Source organism: Sarcophilus harrisii, chromosome 1 (genome assembly GCF_902635505.1).
Source record: "Sarcophilus harrisii chromosome 1, mSarHar1.11, whole genome shotgun sequence".
NCBI lineage: Eukaryota > Metazoa > Chordata > Mammalia > Dasyuromorphia > Dasyuridae > Sarcophilus > Sarcophilus harrisii.
In genome coordinates, this window is record NC_045426.1 from 363,471,384 (window position 1) to 363,485,710 (window position 14,327).

A 14,327-nucleotide genomic window follows, 5' to 3' on the forward strand; every position below is an offset into this window, starting at 1 on the left:
AAGTTACAATGCAGAGAGTGAATATAAGATGACTTATACTGACACATGTCAATGCTGACTTGTGTGCAAAATGTTACATAAGGAAATGACATCAGGATACGTGATTAGAAAAGGAGGTAGGCTGGTCATATAGAGAGTGAAGGATGATAGATGAGCAGCCCAGCTATTTCACTGGTATACATAATATAATAAAAGACCAAAAGGAGGGTCTGAAGCACATTGGGTAGATCCACTATGGAAAAATTTATGGAAGGACATTGGCAAGAATCATGTGAGATGAAACAGCATGGGGTGGACTGCAATTTAGAGTACCTGCTTTGAGAATAGTCTGAATTATTTAAATACTGAAAAAGGCAGAAGCTACTAATTCTAGATAAGGCTTAGCCTATTAGAACAGGACCCACGGACCTCTATTTGGAAACAATTAGTAGTTAGTTGGATTATAACATATACCTGAAAAAGTAATAAACCATAATTTCTTTGTACAAAGTTCCATAATTCATAATTCCTTTTAATTTGGCCTAGTCTTAGTCTGAACTGGTCCAGATCTGTGAGGGTATACATAGCTAATTTCTTTTAGTTGCTGGTGGTGGTGGTGATTCACTGACTGATCAATCATTTACAAAGTGTTTCTCATTTGGGTGGGTAGGAGAGGGAAGTATATAAAGAACTGGATTTTGTTCCCTGGGAGTCAATGTTCAGGAAAAGACTAGAAGGAAGAAGAAATGAAGGCATATGAAAGCATCATCATTACTATTCAGAAAATGTCAGGTTACTATCTTATTTTTTCAATGATGTTTTAAATAACGGCATTTTAACTGCAATATTTTGGGGTCCATAATGAGACACTTGTTTTTGACATTAACTGCCCCTGTAATTCTAACATGTACTTGATGTGTGCACCTTACTGGAGTCTAAGCCCCTTTATAGTACAGACTGGACCACAGATCTTTGCCCATATTAAAGATTCAATTTGGGTGTTAATTGAATGGATGTGCAATGATTAGTCCACTCTTCTTAAGTCTTGATTCTGCTTGGTCCAGTTTTCTGCCCTCACTCTTCCCCAATACATGAGAAAAGACAAATTGTTTAAATGACTCTTTTCTGGTCTGGAAAAAAAGGAATAGTTCCTCTTTTCCATGCTTTAATGACTACAACAGCCTCCTGGCTAGCTCCCCTGCTTCAGTCTTCTCTTAGATGCATGTTATATATTATTGTCAGGTTAATTGTCCAAAAAACCACTTTCACTATAGGTACTACCTTGTTCAAAAGCCTTTGTAGCATGTGTTCTAGAAATACTCTCCTAACTCTCACTGGCACTGATTGGAAGGTTGTATCCCCAGAGGGCAGCTACCACATCTCCCTTTGAGATTCTGTGGTAGTCCTGATGGCTGGGGAGCATGTGAGTCCCCATGGGTGCTTCTTTCCATTATAATTGGTTGATATCAATTAGTCAGCTAGATACAATTAACTTTTTGAAATAGGTTTTACCATGGTAGTATGCAAAATGATACCCCAAATATGTAACATTCTCCTTCAAATATATAGAGTCCAGAGGAGAATGCCCTCAGGTTTAGGGCATATGTGGCAAAGGAGGAAACCTACAGCATCTAGAAGTCTTTTTGCTTGAGAGTGCAAAATATTCCCCTTAGCTACAGTGTAGTTTTCCTGCTGGGGTCCTTGAAAGCTTTGATTCCTTCTTTCCTCATTTGGTCCAGTCTATCCTTGGTTCCTAATACAGGAACTTCTATTAGCTGTTCAAGGGATGCTGTTAGGTTGTGGTGAAATGTCCATATTTCCAACCCTCTCTAATTCAAGGGGGTAAAAGTATTAGATCAGTTTTCCCTTCTACTCCCCCCTCCCCCATCACCTTCTTCTTAGGGGTTTGATTCTCTCTTCTTTTTGTTTTTGTTGTCCAATTCTTTGTGACCCCATTTGGGGTTTTCTTGGCAGAGATACTGGAGTGGTTTGCCATTTCCTTCTCCAGCTCATTTTACAGTTGAGGAAACTGAGGCAAATTGGGTGAAGTGGTGTCCCCAGAGTCACACATGCAGTAATATTTGAACTCAGGAAGATGTGCTCTCCACCTATTTACTGTATCTCCTGGCTTCTCTCCTTTCTGTTTCTAGACACCCAAATCCCCCTTTCCAAATGAGCTCACAGGGCAAGGCCAAGATACTCAAGCAATCCAAAAATCTTCCTGATTGACTGATGTCCAGCCCATATTCATACAATCTGCTGACTATTTTCATTTGACAAAGGGTATAGGATCTAGCAATTTGTCACTTTAAGTGGGAGGAAGTTGATTTGATTTATTCGATCATCCTTTAACTCTTTTGCCTTCATTAGTTCCCTACTTCTTACTGTATCAAATTGAAATTCCTTTGTCTAGGTGGTTTAAAGGTCCTACTTAATTTTATCTCAAGCAATTCTTTCTGTTCTAGTCAGGCCAGTCTTCCTAATATCCCATAGACAAACCACAGTCATTTCGTCCTTTGTAATTTTTTTCTATGATTTTGTTTCTGACACTTATCTAAAAGTTTTTATTTTGACAAATTTTAATAATGGTTTATTTTATTTTTTTCTTCCTTTGTATCATACTTATATCATTTCCCTCTCCTGCAATGTGCTCCTCTCTTTCCCACTTTTCCTATTCCAATCAATCCTTCAAGATCTAATATACCATCTCCTCTCCTCCAAAAAGTACTGACTTTCTCAAGCTACACTGATCTTTCTCTTCTCTAACTTCTCATCAATACTTCTAGTCTGTATCATGTAACCTAGATGTTGATTTCTCAGTCAATGTTCCCTATTACTTCAGTTTCCTCTTGCATCCCCCATTAGACTGTAAGTTTTTTGAAAGAAGTGATTCCATTTTATGCTTATTTGTCTTTTGACAGCATAATGAAATATTTCAGCAGAATAATGACATTAACAGGGCTGGTTCAATATTAGGAAAACTATTAGCATACCTGACTATATCAATAACCAAACTGACAGAAATCATATGATCATCTCAATAGATGCAAAAAAAAAAAAAAGCATTTGATAAAATCCAATATCCATTCCTATTAAAAGCAGTAGAGAGTATAGGAATAAATGGACTTTTCCTTAAAATGATTAGAATAATGATATTAAACTTCTTTTCAAATACAACAATCCTATCCTTGTTGGTGTTTACTTGATTGTAAATAAAAGGGATAGATGAAGTAACCTTGGTCCTTCTTGTGAAGGAACTTAAGTCTTAGGAAGACAAGGAATAAAGTTGATACTTGATAACAAAATGTTAAAATAAAAATAAAATGAAATAAATTGTTCTAAACAACAACAGGGATTGCCAGTTACTTAATGCTTTAACATTTGCAAAGTTCTTTGGGTACATATTTTAGTTGACAGCAACTCCTGTATAAAGAGATGATTAAATGACAGATGACTTAATATCCCTCCCAAAAAGTGATTTTAGGAACTTAGAGGAAAAGATTACTGAACACTGGGGTAGTCAAAAGAGGTTTCCTAAATGACTTAGTTTTAAAGAAACAGGTAGACAGAAAGATGAGGACCAAGGAGGGTAATGCAAATCAAAGCTTGCAGATTGGAATATAAAAGGGGGAGAAGGACAAGCTATCAGTGACCATTGTAGAGTAGCAGGAATTACAGTGGAAAGATAGGGTAGCCTTAATTATGCGTACTTGGGCTTTTTTGTGTATGTCTGTGTCAATGAACACTTTGGGAATATGGTAAAGCCTGAGGACCTTCTATCAGAGTAACGTTTTGGGTTTTATAAAATTCATAATTGAAGGAAATGCTAAATTTCAGTTAGCCTAACTTCCTCCATTCTATTTCATGAACCTTCTGAAATCTATCCACGGACCCCATTTATAGAGGAGACTTTGAATGTCAGGCAGGTCTCCAGACGTTATTCTGTAGATAAGCCATCAGGAGACATCTGAGCCAATACCACCTTGACTTTCCATGCTTTTGCTGATTATTTTATAAGCAACAAAAGTCCCAGAGTAGTACATTCTAAGCTGGCAAAGGAGCAGCCCAGTGGGATCTTACTTAGTCCTTTAGGGAGGAAGTGTGGTCTGGCAAGGAAGAAGAAAGAAGTGGGAGAGTCAGACTTTGTCTGGCTCAATCTCTGCTTTGGGGGACGTCTCTCAAGCTGCCAATATCTCAGTGTCTCTATCTTGAAACTAAAGGTAGCATCAGATGGACTGAAAATGAGAAGGTGAACAATGGTCCTGGGTCCATATCCCTGAGGAAGAGCAGCCATATAACAAGAGGGAGCACAGAGAGAAAAAGTTCTGAGAATGCAAACGCATCCCTGGAAAAGTCCGTCTAAAATATGCTCCTGACTCATCTTTCTGCCCAGTGAAATACCAGAGGATCCCCACCCACACCCACTATATTTTACCCTTTCCCAAGGTCAGATTTCCCCTAGAGCCAAAACAATGCCGGCAATTGGACTGAGTGCAAGCCAAAGGGAAAAAAACGTGGCTCGCTCATTGTTGCAAGGAGCAATTTCCCTTCCTGAGAGACTCTGCCTGCCTGACCTCTGTGTTATCCTTCTCATTAGCCAGAAGTATTCACTATTCTCTGATGAGCCCACCCAGTTCTTCTTAGGTGGGCCCCCAACCCCGCCTGCAATGGAACTGTTCCATCACATGCATTTTCTTGGAAGCCTGATGGAGGGATGGAGGTGCTAGTGGACTTTCTGGAAAGAGAAGAGGAGAGGATAGGAAAGAAGAAGAGAGGAAGGGCCAGGAAGGAGAAGAAGGGAGAAGATGGGAGAGGAAAGGAGAAGAGCAGAGAGAAGAAAGGAGAGGATAAAAGACAGAGGAAAGAAAAGGAGATGAGAGAAGTGCTGAAAAGAAAGTTCTGCTGGGGAAGGGTTATACATAACCTAAGTGAGAGATGTTTTGGATATCAAGCAGAATTTTCCAGCCCCCTTTTTCTCATTCACTCTGTCCCTGTTCTTTGGTTGTGATAACCAAATCTTTCAATGAGGCAGAGAGATTTTGAGGAATACTTAGGCTATGAGAAGAAGAGCAGAGAGAGAAGAGATTGTCATATTAGGAGGAAATGGGTGTAGAGATGAGAGGAAAAGGAAAATTGGGTGAAGAGGTAGAGGGGAAAAAAAGGGCGATTGAAAGAGAAGAGAAGGAAAGTGATGGGGGAAAGTACAAAGACACTTCAACTTTTCCTTAGCCAGCCAGATTTTCAACAAATGTGCTCAAGAATGGGGAAGAGGGAAAAGTACTCTGTCCAAATCCTAAAGGAGCCTCCCAGAAGAACTAACATGAAAGAATAATGCAATCATGAGTGAGAAGAGGAAATGAAGGGAGCAAGGTCAGCCATTGAGAGCAGGGTGTGTCAGACTAGATGAGAATTAGAAGGCTGGTCATAGGGGGCCAGGCTGGGATTGAGAGATGACCCTTAATTCAGATCCTACTAATTTAGAATTCATGAGAGTTAAGCTATGTCCATCTGAAGTTGACCTTTGCACTCTGGATGAAAAAAGAATTTGCCAAGCAAATGAATAGTGTGAATCTGGTTGCTGGGAAGCTAGCTTTTAGTCTATTTAAGATAGCCAATCATTTTTGAGTACTTTAAAAACCACTTTAGCAGTAATTCTTTGTATTTTCAAATAATGAACGGACTAATAATTGCAAGTGGTTCTTATTTATTCACTAAAGCAGAACCCCAGATTTATAAAACTTTGTAAATCACTTGTCTCTGGGTCCAAAATAGAGCTGTATTTTCTCCAAAGCCTAGGAAAAAGAGTATTGGTGTGAGAATTAGGAATCATGGATTCTGGTCTCAGCTTTGCCACTGTTTAGATATAGGATCTCGGGCAAGTGAACTAACCTATCAGAGTCTCAGTTTATTCAAAAATTGGGAGTTGAATTAGGATTTCCCTAAAGACCCTTCTGGCTATAAAACACCAGAAGTTTATAATTCAATTATCACAGACTCATATTTTCTTTTCAAGTAGTTTGATTTAGTGAGATTTGGTTATGTTCAAGTATAACTAACTGAGAATAGAAATATCCCTCAGGGAACATGACAGAAAATCTGTTTAAGGAGCAGTTTAAACCAACAGGTTCAGCAACTGATAGAACCACTGCAGGCTGGATCCATCTCAGGGTCACTGCTGGCAAAAAGCTAAATGACCAGAGTATCATCGCAAATTATTCAGAGCTGGAAGAGATCACTTAAGCTACCCTCTTCCCCTCCCCTTCTCTACTCTCTTTGCCATGTTTCAGATACAGAAACTGAGGCTCTGAAAAGGGAAAAATGACACAATTAAGTGGCAGAGAGTATTCTAACCCACATCTTCTAATGCTCAGACCTAGTAATCTTTCTTAAAGTTCTATTTACCTTACCTCAGTTTCTCCCTTTATTGAGGGTACTTGTCTCAGTTTCTCACTTTAGATGCTGACTTCTATTTTCTTTATACTTTTTTTTTTCTGTTGTTACCAATGTAATTAAAAACAAAACAGATCCTGTTTCACTGTCTCACTTCCCCAAAAGGGAAAACCTTCTGTAAAACAAATGTAGGCAAAACTCAGTCATGAACAGCCCCTAGTCCATCCTCCCTCATCAAGAACTCCCAAGGCAATCTTCACTTTCCAGCCTATTGGCTGGGCAGTGTCCCTGAAGCCCAGACCTTCAGTTCTCGCCAAGAATGGATCAACACAAGTCTCTTTTCATTACCAGAGATGATCCCATCACTCAGCATGTCCCAAATTTGGGAGGACTGGGCCAGTCCTACCTGATTTCACATCACTTGGAATAAACAGGCTGGCTGGGAAGATGCAGTGTCAGGGACCATATAATTGAGCAGCTGACATAGGCTCTTTCATCCCCTCAGCTGGGTCTCATCACAGGAAAGCCACCTGTCATTTTTTCCTGCAGACTATGGGCAGGAGACATAAAAAGGAAACTTGGGGGAGACACAGCCAGGGCTCATCATTTGGAGTTCAGAGGAAAAATGGCAATGTCTCAGTGAGATAAACCTTGAACCTTATTTCCTCTCTACTTGCATGATCCACCTTCTGCTCTGCAAATATACTCATTGATGGCTCCCTACTGCCTCCTATATCAAATCTGAACATACAAGTTCAGCATTGAAAGCATCTCCAAATTGAACTCAACATTATGCCTTCCAGCTACCCAATATGTCTCTCTCAGAATCACAGAAGCCCCAAAGTGGAGGGGACTTCAGATGACATGTACATCAATTAGTACCTGATGGAGAAATCCCTCTATATTAGATATAACAGGCAGTCACTCACCATATGGTTAAAGAATTCCAGTGAGGAAGGAAACCTCCATCTTTTGGGGCAACTCATTTCATCTTTGGACAGCTCTGATTGTTAGTGAGTTTTTCTTTAAAAATAATGTCAATTTGTCTCTGCAACTACCTCTATTAGTTCTGTTGGTTTTGTCCTCTGGGGATAAATGTAACGATCTCTCTTCCATGTGACAGTCCTCCTATTAACTGAAGACAGGTACCCTGTTCCTGCAGGTGTGCTCCAGGGAAAATGTCCTCAAGGGCAGCTAAATAGCTCAATGGATACAGCACTGCACCTGGAAGAAGACTCTTCTTTGTGAATTCAAATCTGGCTTCAGGCGTTTATTAGCTGAGATTTGAACCCATATCTTCTGATTGCCAGTTCATTCTTTCTGCTATGCTGAGCTGACTCTAATATGTTCATAATGAAAAAGTCCATTGTAGCGAACTGCCAAGATGAATTCCAACTCCAGCAGAAGCAAGAGAGGCTGGAGCTGGTAAACCTTCTTAGTGTTCTCTTTCTTGACTCAAGCTTACTCTGAGTTCCCCAAACCCAAGAAATAGGTTCTGTCCAGATAGTAAGTTGTATAATTGCTAAAAATGCGTGGGATCATCTATACAGACCAGGACAGGGATAGCATCAATACCTGATCCAGGCAAAGGGACATAGGAGAGGACTTTAGCTCTGAGACCCTGCCTATCCAGATTTCTAGAGAATCAATCATTTTAGGATCTGGGAAGAATTGACCAATAAGAGTAAGGGGCAAGTGATCTTCCTAGGCTAATTACCCAAGGAGAGAAGGAAGGTTCAACTCAAGACTCAGCCTTAGTCCCACCAAGTTCCAAGTCCAAAGCCCCATGGAGCTAGCTTCTTAGATCCTTACTCCTCAGGGTATTCCCACAACATGAGATATGGATCACACCCATGATGGGTAAATGATGTAATTAAGGAAAGAAGACACATTCATAAAACAATAAATTAATATAAGACTATATACAACAAGAGCTAGACAGTGCAACAAGGCTAATTCAAGAACAAGATGGTATAAAATTCTGGTTGCCACATTGTAGGAAGGACATCAGTAAATGTAATCATAAGGACACAGGAGAATAAAAGTCAAGAGTTTGTGCCACATGAGGATCAACAGAAGGCTGCTGTTCAATCATTTCAGCCATGTCTGACTTCATGACTTAATTTGAGTTTTCTTGGCAAAGACACTGGAGTGATTTGCTATTTCCTTCTCCAGCTCATTTTACAGACGAGGAAACTGAGGCAAACAGGGTACTTGTCTACAGTCACACAGATAGTGAGTGTCTGAGACCATATCTGAAATCAGGTCTTTCTGATTGTAGACTTAGAACTCTATCAGGTACTTACCTGATAGGACTTCAAGGGTCACTAAAGAACTGTCAGGATTTCAACAGGTAGAAGGACATTCTATGCCTAAGCAAAGACACAAAAATCCAGAGGGGCAGAAAGTACAAGTTGTCTATGAAGGGACAGTGAATAGTCCAGCTTGTTGGTGGAAATATGCTATAAATTATAAATCCTAAAATTTCCCACTGCCTTTTGAATCACCAATAATTTTGATTCTTCAAAGATAATGAAATTCAGTTTGCCAAAGAACATCACATTTTTTTTTTTTTTTTAAAGTGATTATTTGTGCTGGGAAGTACTTTGGGATTGTCAAAGACACTGCACAACTTTCCAAATGCAATCCAATTTGCTTTATTCCTTCTTAATAACTCTGGGCCCAATATATCTAAAGACCATTCAACTGATTTTTTTTTTGAGTAATCACAGAACTCATTAAGAAGGCTCTGTCATGTTTTGAAGCTTGATGAAAAAATACAATACCATTTGCAGATAGGAATATCATCAACCATAGGGATTTCTTTCCATATGGACTTTGTCCAAGATATTCTCTATAACATCAGGGAATCCCTTGTGCATACATCTGACTTTATACCTTGCTTAATAATCAGGAGGCCAATGAATAGTTATTCTGTGCATTTATTAATATATCTTATATCATATCTCAATATATGTCCAATACTACAGCATCACAAAAAACCCACTCATTTTTCAACCTGGCAAGAGCATAGCAAACAGATAGAAAAGGAATAGACCCGTCTGTATTTTTCCAATAATCTACTTTGGGGGGAGATCTGAACAAGGGAGTCTACAGGGAGGCTACCCTCTATTTTTAAAAACACTTCATAGTATTTTACTTTTACAATTACATGTCAAGATCGTTTTCAACATTCATCTTTGTAAGATTTTGAAATCCAAATTTTTCTTCCTTTGTCCCTTCCCTTCTCCCTCCCTAAGATAGCAATCTGATTTATGGTATACATGTACAATCATGTTAAATTAATAATCTACTTTTGCCATTAGTGACAGCATTTCCATTAACTATGCACCCTAACATATCAATCTCTGATAGGCTGTATGAGGAAGTCAAGATAAAATCAGGAAGATCAGATGGATCAGATTAAATATATACTAAAGAAAGAGCAGAGGAAATCATGTCTATTAATGTTAAGACCAGTAAAAGTTTAAAAAATATATATATATGTGTGTGTGTGTGTGTGTGTGTGTGTGTTTCTATACATACACACACACACATAAAATCATCTCAGGGAGAGGAAGATACACCTCCCCTTCCAATTAAAATCACAAATGATTTTATTATCCAAAAAAAGTGATCAAGAAAACATCAACATACAGTAACAGCAATATTATGTGATGATCAGCTATGGCAGACTTAGCTTTTCTCAGCAATGTGGTGATCCAAGACAATTCCAATAGACTTGGGATGGAAAATGCCATTTGCATCCAGAAAGAGAACTATGGAGATTAAATGTGGATCAGAACATACTATTTTTACCTTTTTGTGTGTTTGCTTTTTTTTTTCCTAGCGGTTTTTCCTTTTTGTTCTGATTTTTCTTTCACAGCATGACTAATATGGAAATATGTTTAAAATGATTATATATATATAAAACCTATATCAGATTGTCTGCTGTCTTAAGGAGGGGGAAAAGAAGGGAGGGAGGAAGAAAAGTTTATAAGAAAATCTTACAGAAATGAATGCTGAAAACTGTCTTTACATGTAATTAGAAAGATAAAATACTTTTGAGCAATTAAAAAAAGAACAAAAAAGAAAATGCCAATAATAACTAAATCATATGCCTTCTTTCTCACTTCTGTGACATTTTTGATAATGATTACTATATGTCATCATCATAATGGTAATAAAAACTCAAATTTATGTAACACTTGAAAGTTTAGAAAATGATTTTTCTCACCATCATCCTGTGAGGGTAATAGTACAAGTATTATCCCTATCTTATAATTAAGGGCAGCTAAACTTGGAGAGATTAATTTTCTCACAGGAACACAGCAAAGTGTCAGAGCTAGAGCTTAAATCTAGTTTTTCTTTCTCCAAAATCACTAAATCACTATCTAGAAATAAAGAATTCCGTGCAGGATGGGATGAGAACATAAGAGGCCACCTGGTTCATCTCAGTGTCAGAGCATGAAAGAGTTCATCATCGTAAATCTTGTTCTGCTGTAAGAACCTCAGAAGCCATCCCTCAATCTATAGATGAAAAGATCATTCCAGTATAATAGTTTCTGACCCTTTTCTTCCCAAAGAACTACAGAAGGCAACCTCACAACCTCCCTTGGTATTCCGAGAAAACACACACACACACACACCTGTGAAGAAAGTAAAGATGGGGAGTTTCAAGGCTGACTACTTAACTTGGTCACTTGGAGACCTGAAGGATGAGAGTGAGGGAGAGAACGGTTCAGTATCTCTTACCTCCCTGAGGCAGGTGTAGATGGGACAGACAAGGACACGGAATGGTTCCCCAGTGCTGCTGCGCATGGTGCCAAACACCTCACAGAGGAAGGTGATGAATCCCAACCAGCGCTCCACGTCTTGGCGTTGCAGCTCCTCCCGCATGGTAAAGTCTTTCTGCAAAGAGATAGGAGACAAGGCGTCAGCCATCCTTGGGGAAGGGGAAAGAAGGGAGAAAGGGAGGGATGAAAAATGAAAATGTGTATGTGTGTGTCTGTGAGAGAAAGAGAGACAAAGAGGTAGTGAGAGAGACAGAGAGAGAGAGAGAGAGAGAGAGAGAGAGAGAGATAGTGAGAGAGACAGAGAGAGATAGTGAGAGAGACAGAGAGAGATAGTGAGAGAGACACATACAGAAAGACAAAGAGATAGTGAGAGACAGAGATAATGAGAGACACACAGAGACAAAGAGATAGTGTGAGAGAGACAAAGAGATGGTGAGAAAGAGACAGAGAGATAGTGAGAGACAAAGAAATAGTGAGAGAGAGAAAGAGAGACAGAGATAGTGAGAGAGAGCGACAAAGAGAGAACTAGAGAGAGCGACAGAGCGAGAGCGAGAGAGAGACACGGAGTCGGGGAGAGTGTAAATGTCCCTGGTAGCAAAAATTAACACAGAACAGGGCCATCCTTCAGAAGACAATGACCTAAAATATGTATAACTCATCTTTTGGTTCACTCATTTTTTTCTTGAAAATTGGTCTATTTTCCCCAGACTCAAAGTTCTGGAGTTACTAATTGGTCCTATCCCCCTACTGATTGGCATGACAAATCTGACTGTCTCTGACTATTCCCTGATTTTGGGGGGCTCAATGTATTGATGATGAATTTAGTGTGAACACCTGACACACTTAGCTCTTTGTGGCAAGAGCTCTTTCAGCTCAAGAGATCTTTCAGCTTCAGCTTCCCTAGTAACTGACTTATAACCCCATACTTGGTCACCTATTTTTTTGAAAAGTTGTATTGGGTTCCTTTTTTTGTGTTCTTATACTACAATCATACCTGAATATATTTGTAATTACTAACAAAAACTATTCAATGAAACTGAAATAGCTAAGATATGAGATGGTACATACAATATTCTTCAACCAAGCTCTCAACCTTCTCTCCTGAGAGTATGAGGCTCTCCTGGTCCAGGGGTGAGCTGCTTTTGGAGTCAGGAAGTGCATGAGTTCAGAGCCCAGCTCTGTTACTCACTGTTTGCTTTGAGCTCAGCAAATCAATTTCTCTGTGTACATTCATCTATAGATGCCTAATGGGTTTGGGTTGTTCCTGAGAACAAACCTCAAGTTGGGAGGTGTGTGGAATGGGAACAAGGCAGTATTTGGAGGTGAGCACCTTCACTAATTCATCAAATAAAGCTGTTGGACCAGATGACCTTTAACATCCCTTCCAGTTCTACTTTTATAATTTTATTTGTTTTACAGAATTGAGATTGATAATGGTAATGAGTCTGAATTTAGTTGCCTTTTAGCATTGCTTTCATTTACAAATACAATCATTGTGTATACTGTCCTCTTGGTTGGTGTGTCTCAGATTTGTTGGACTCTTTGTGATCCCATTCGGAGTTTTTCTTGGCAAAGAATGTAAGTAATTTGTCATTTCCTTCTCCAGTTCATTTTACAGATTAGGAAACTGAGGCAAACAAGGTTAAGTGACTTGCCCAGGTTTACACAGCTAATAAGGGTCTAAGGCCAGATCTGGACTTAGGAAAATGAATCATTCTGAGTCATATCCCTACCTGTCCTGTTCTCTTGGTTATACTATTTTACATGCTCTGAATTTGTTGACATGAATCTTCCTATTTTTTCAGGATTCATATTTATGATCTTTTATTTTAGAGCAGTATTTCCCAAACTTATTGGGTTACACAACATCTTGGGGTTTAAAATTTCCCAACCAGAACCCATAAATATTGATGTGGGGAAACTAAAGCTATGGAATGCTCCAAGGATAAATGGTACCTTGTAAAGTTCTGGAACAAAAAAGAGAAAATAAGCCTATTTTAAAACAATTGATGAACATATTTTGATATCTGTGATTTGTGTTTATGCTTGTGATTTAATGTCATATTTAATATATATATATATATATATATATATATCTGATATCCTGGGAAAGTAATTTAACCTTTCAAGGTTTATGTTGCAATCAGCAAACAACTTTTACCCAATCTCCAACCATTTCATCTAAGATACTCAGCACTCCCTTGTGTGGATTTCAAATATTCACAGATATGATTTTGTTCTTTGTGATAGTTCTTAAATACCCCTAATAGAATGTAATCTCAGGTGAAGAGATAAGGACTTCTCTTATCTTGATATCCCAATAAACAGATTCCAAATTTCTGACTATCTCAATGCTATGTAGTCTCTATTCAAGTCATCATCTCTCTCACTTTCCTCCTGGAACCTTGGACTCTACCCCTGTAACCAATCTAGACTCTTACTGGCAGTTTTCACCTTATTTAGTTTGTTTGGATCTTCACCCAAGTTCCTGGATCTCTGTCTATCTATCCATTCATCCATATTCTTCCACAATAACAGAGTCTGAAAATGTGACAGCTGTGTGCCTCAGACGGAGAGGGACGTTTGGGTGTTTGGAGAATAGACAATGTTTGAGTTGAGCAACTGAACAGATGTTGATCAAAGTGATGATCAATTTCCTCAAATAATAAATGATCAAAGGATATGAAGGAGAAATTCAAGCTATCAATAGTCATGAAAAAATGCACCAAATCACTCATGATTAGAGAAATGCAAATTAAAGCCACTCAGAGATACTACCTCACATCCAATAGATTGGCAAAATTGACAGAAAAAGAAAATGACTAAATTCTGGAGGGATTGGGAGAAAATTGGTACAATAATTCATGGTTGGTAGAATTATGAACTGGTCTAGCCATTCTGGGAATTTTGTCTCTAAAACTATTTATTAAATTGTGCATATTTGACCCAATGATATTACTATTAGGTCTTTATCCCCAAAGAAATCAAAGAAAGAGAAAAAGGACGCATGTGTACAAAACTTTTTTATCAGCTCTTTTTGTGTTGGCAAGAAATCAGAAAATAATTGAGGGAACAGCTGAAGAAGTTATGTTATAAAAATATAATGAAATACTATTATGCTGAAAGAAATAGTGAAGTTTCATGGAAACCTGAAAAGAACTG

General features: G+C 38.5%; 1 protein-coding gene across 3 annotated transcripts in view; it reads right to left on the reverse strand.

Moving 5' to 3' along the window:
- CTIF (cap binding complex dependent translation initiation factor) overlaps nucleotides 1–14,327 on the reverse strand; it is a 476,533-nt gene that overhangs the window by 49,774 nt on the left and 412,432 nt on the right. For all 3 annotated transcript variants that reach the window (XM_012541153.3, XM_003759532.4, XM_031945969.1), the window contains one exon: nucleotides 11,125–11,280. In XM_012541153.3, coding sequence (XP_012396607.1) covers nucleotides 11,125–11,280 — 156 coding nt within the window. The remainder of the gene's footprint in view (nucleotides 1–11,124; nucleotides 11,281–14,327) is intronic.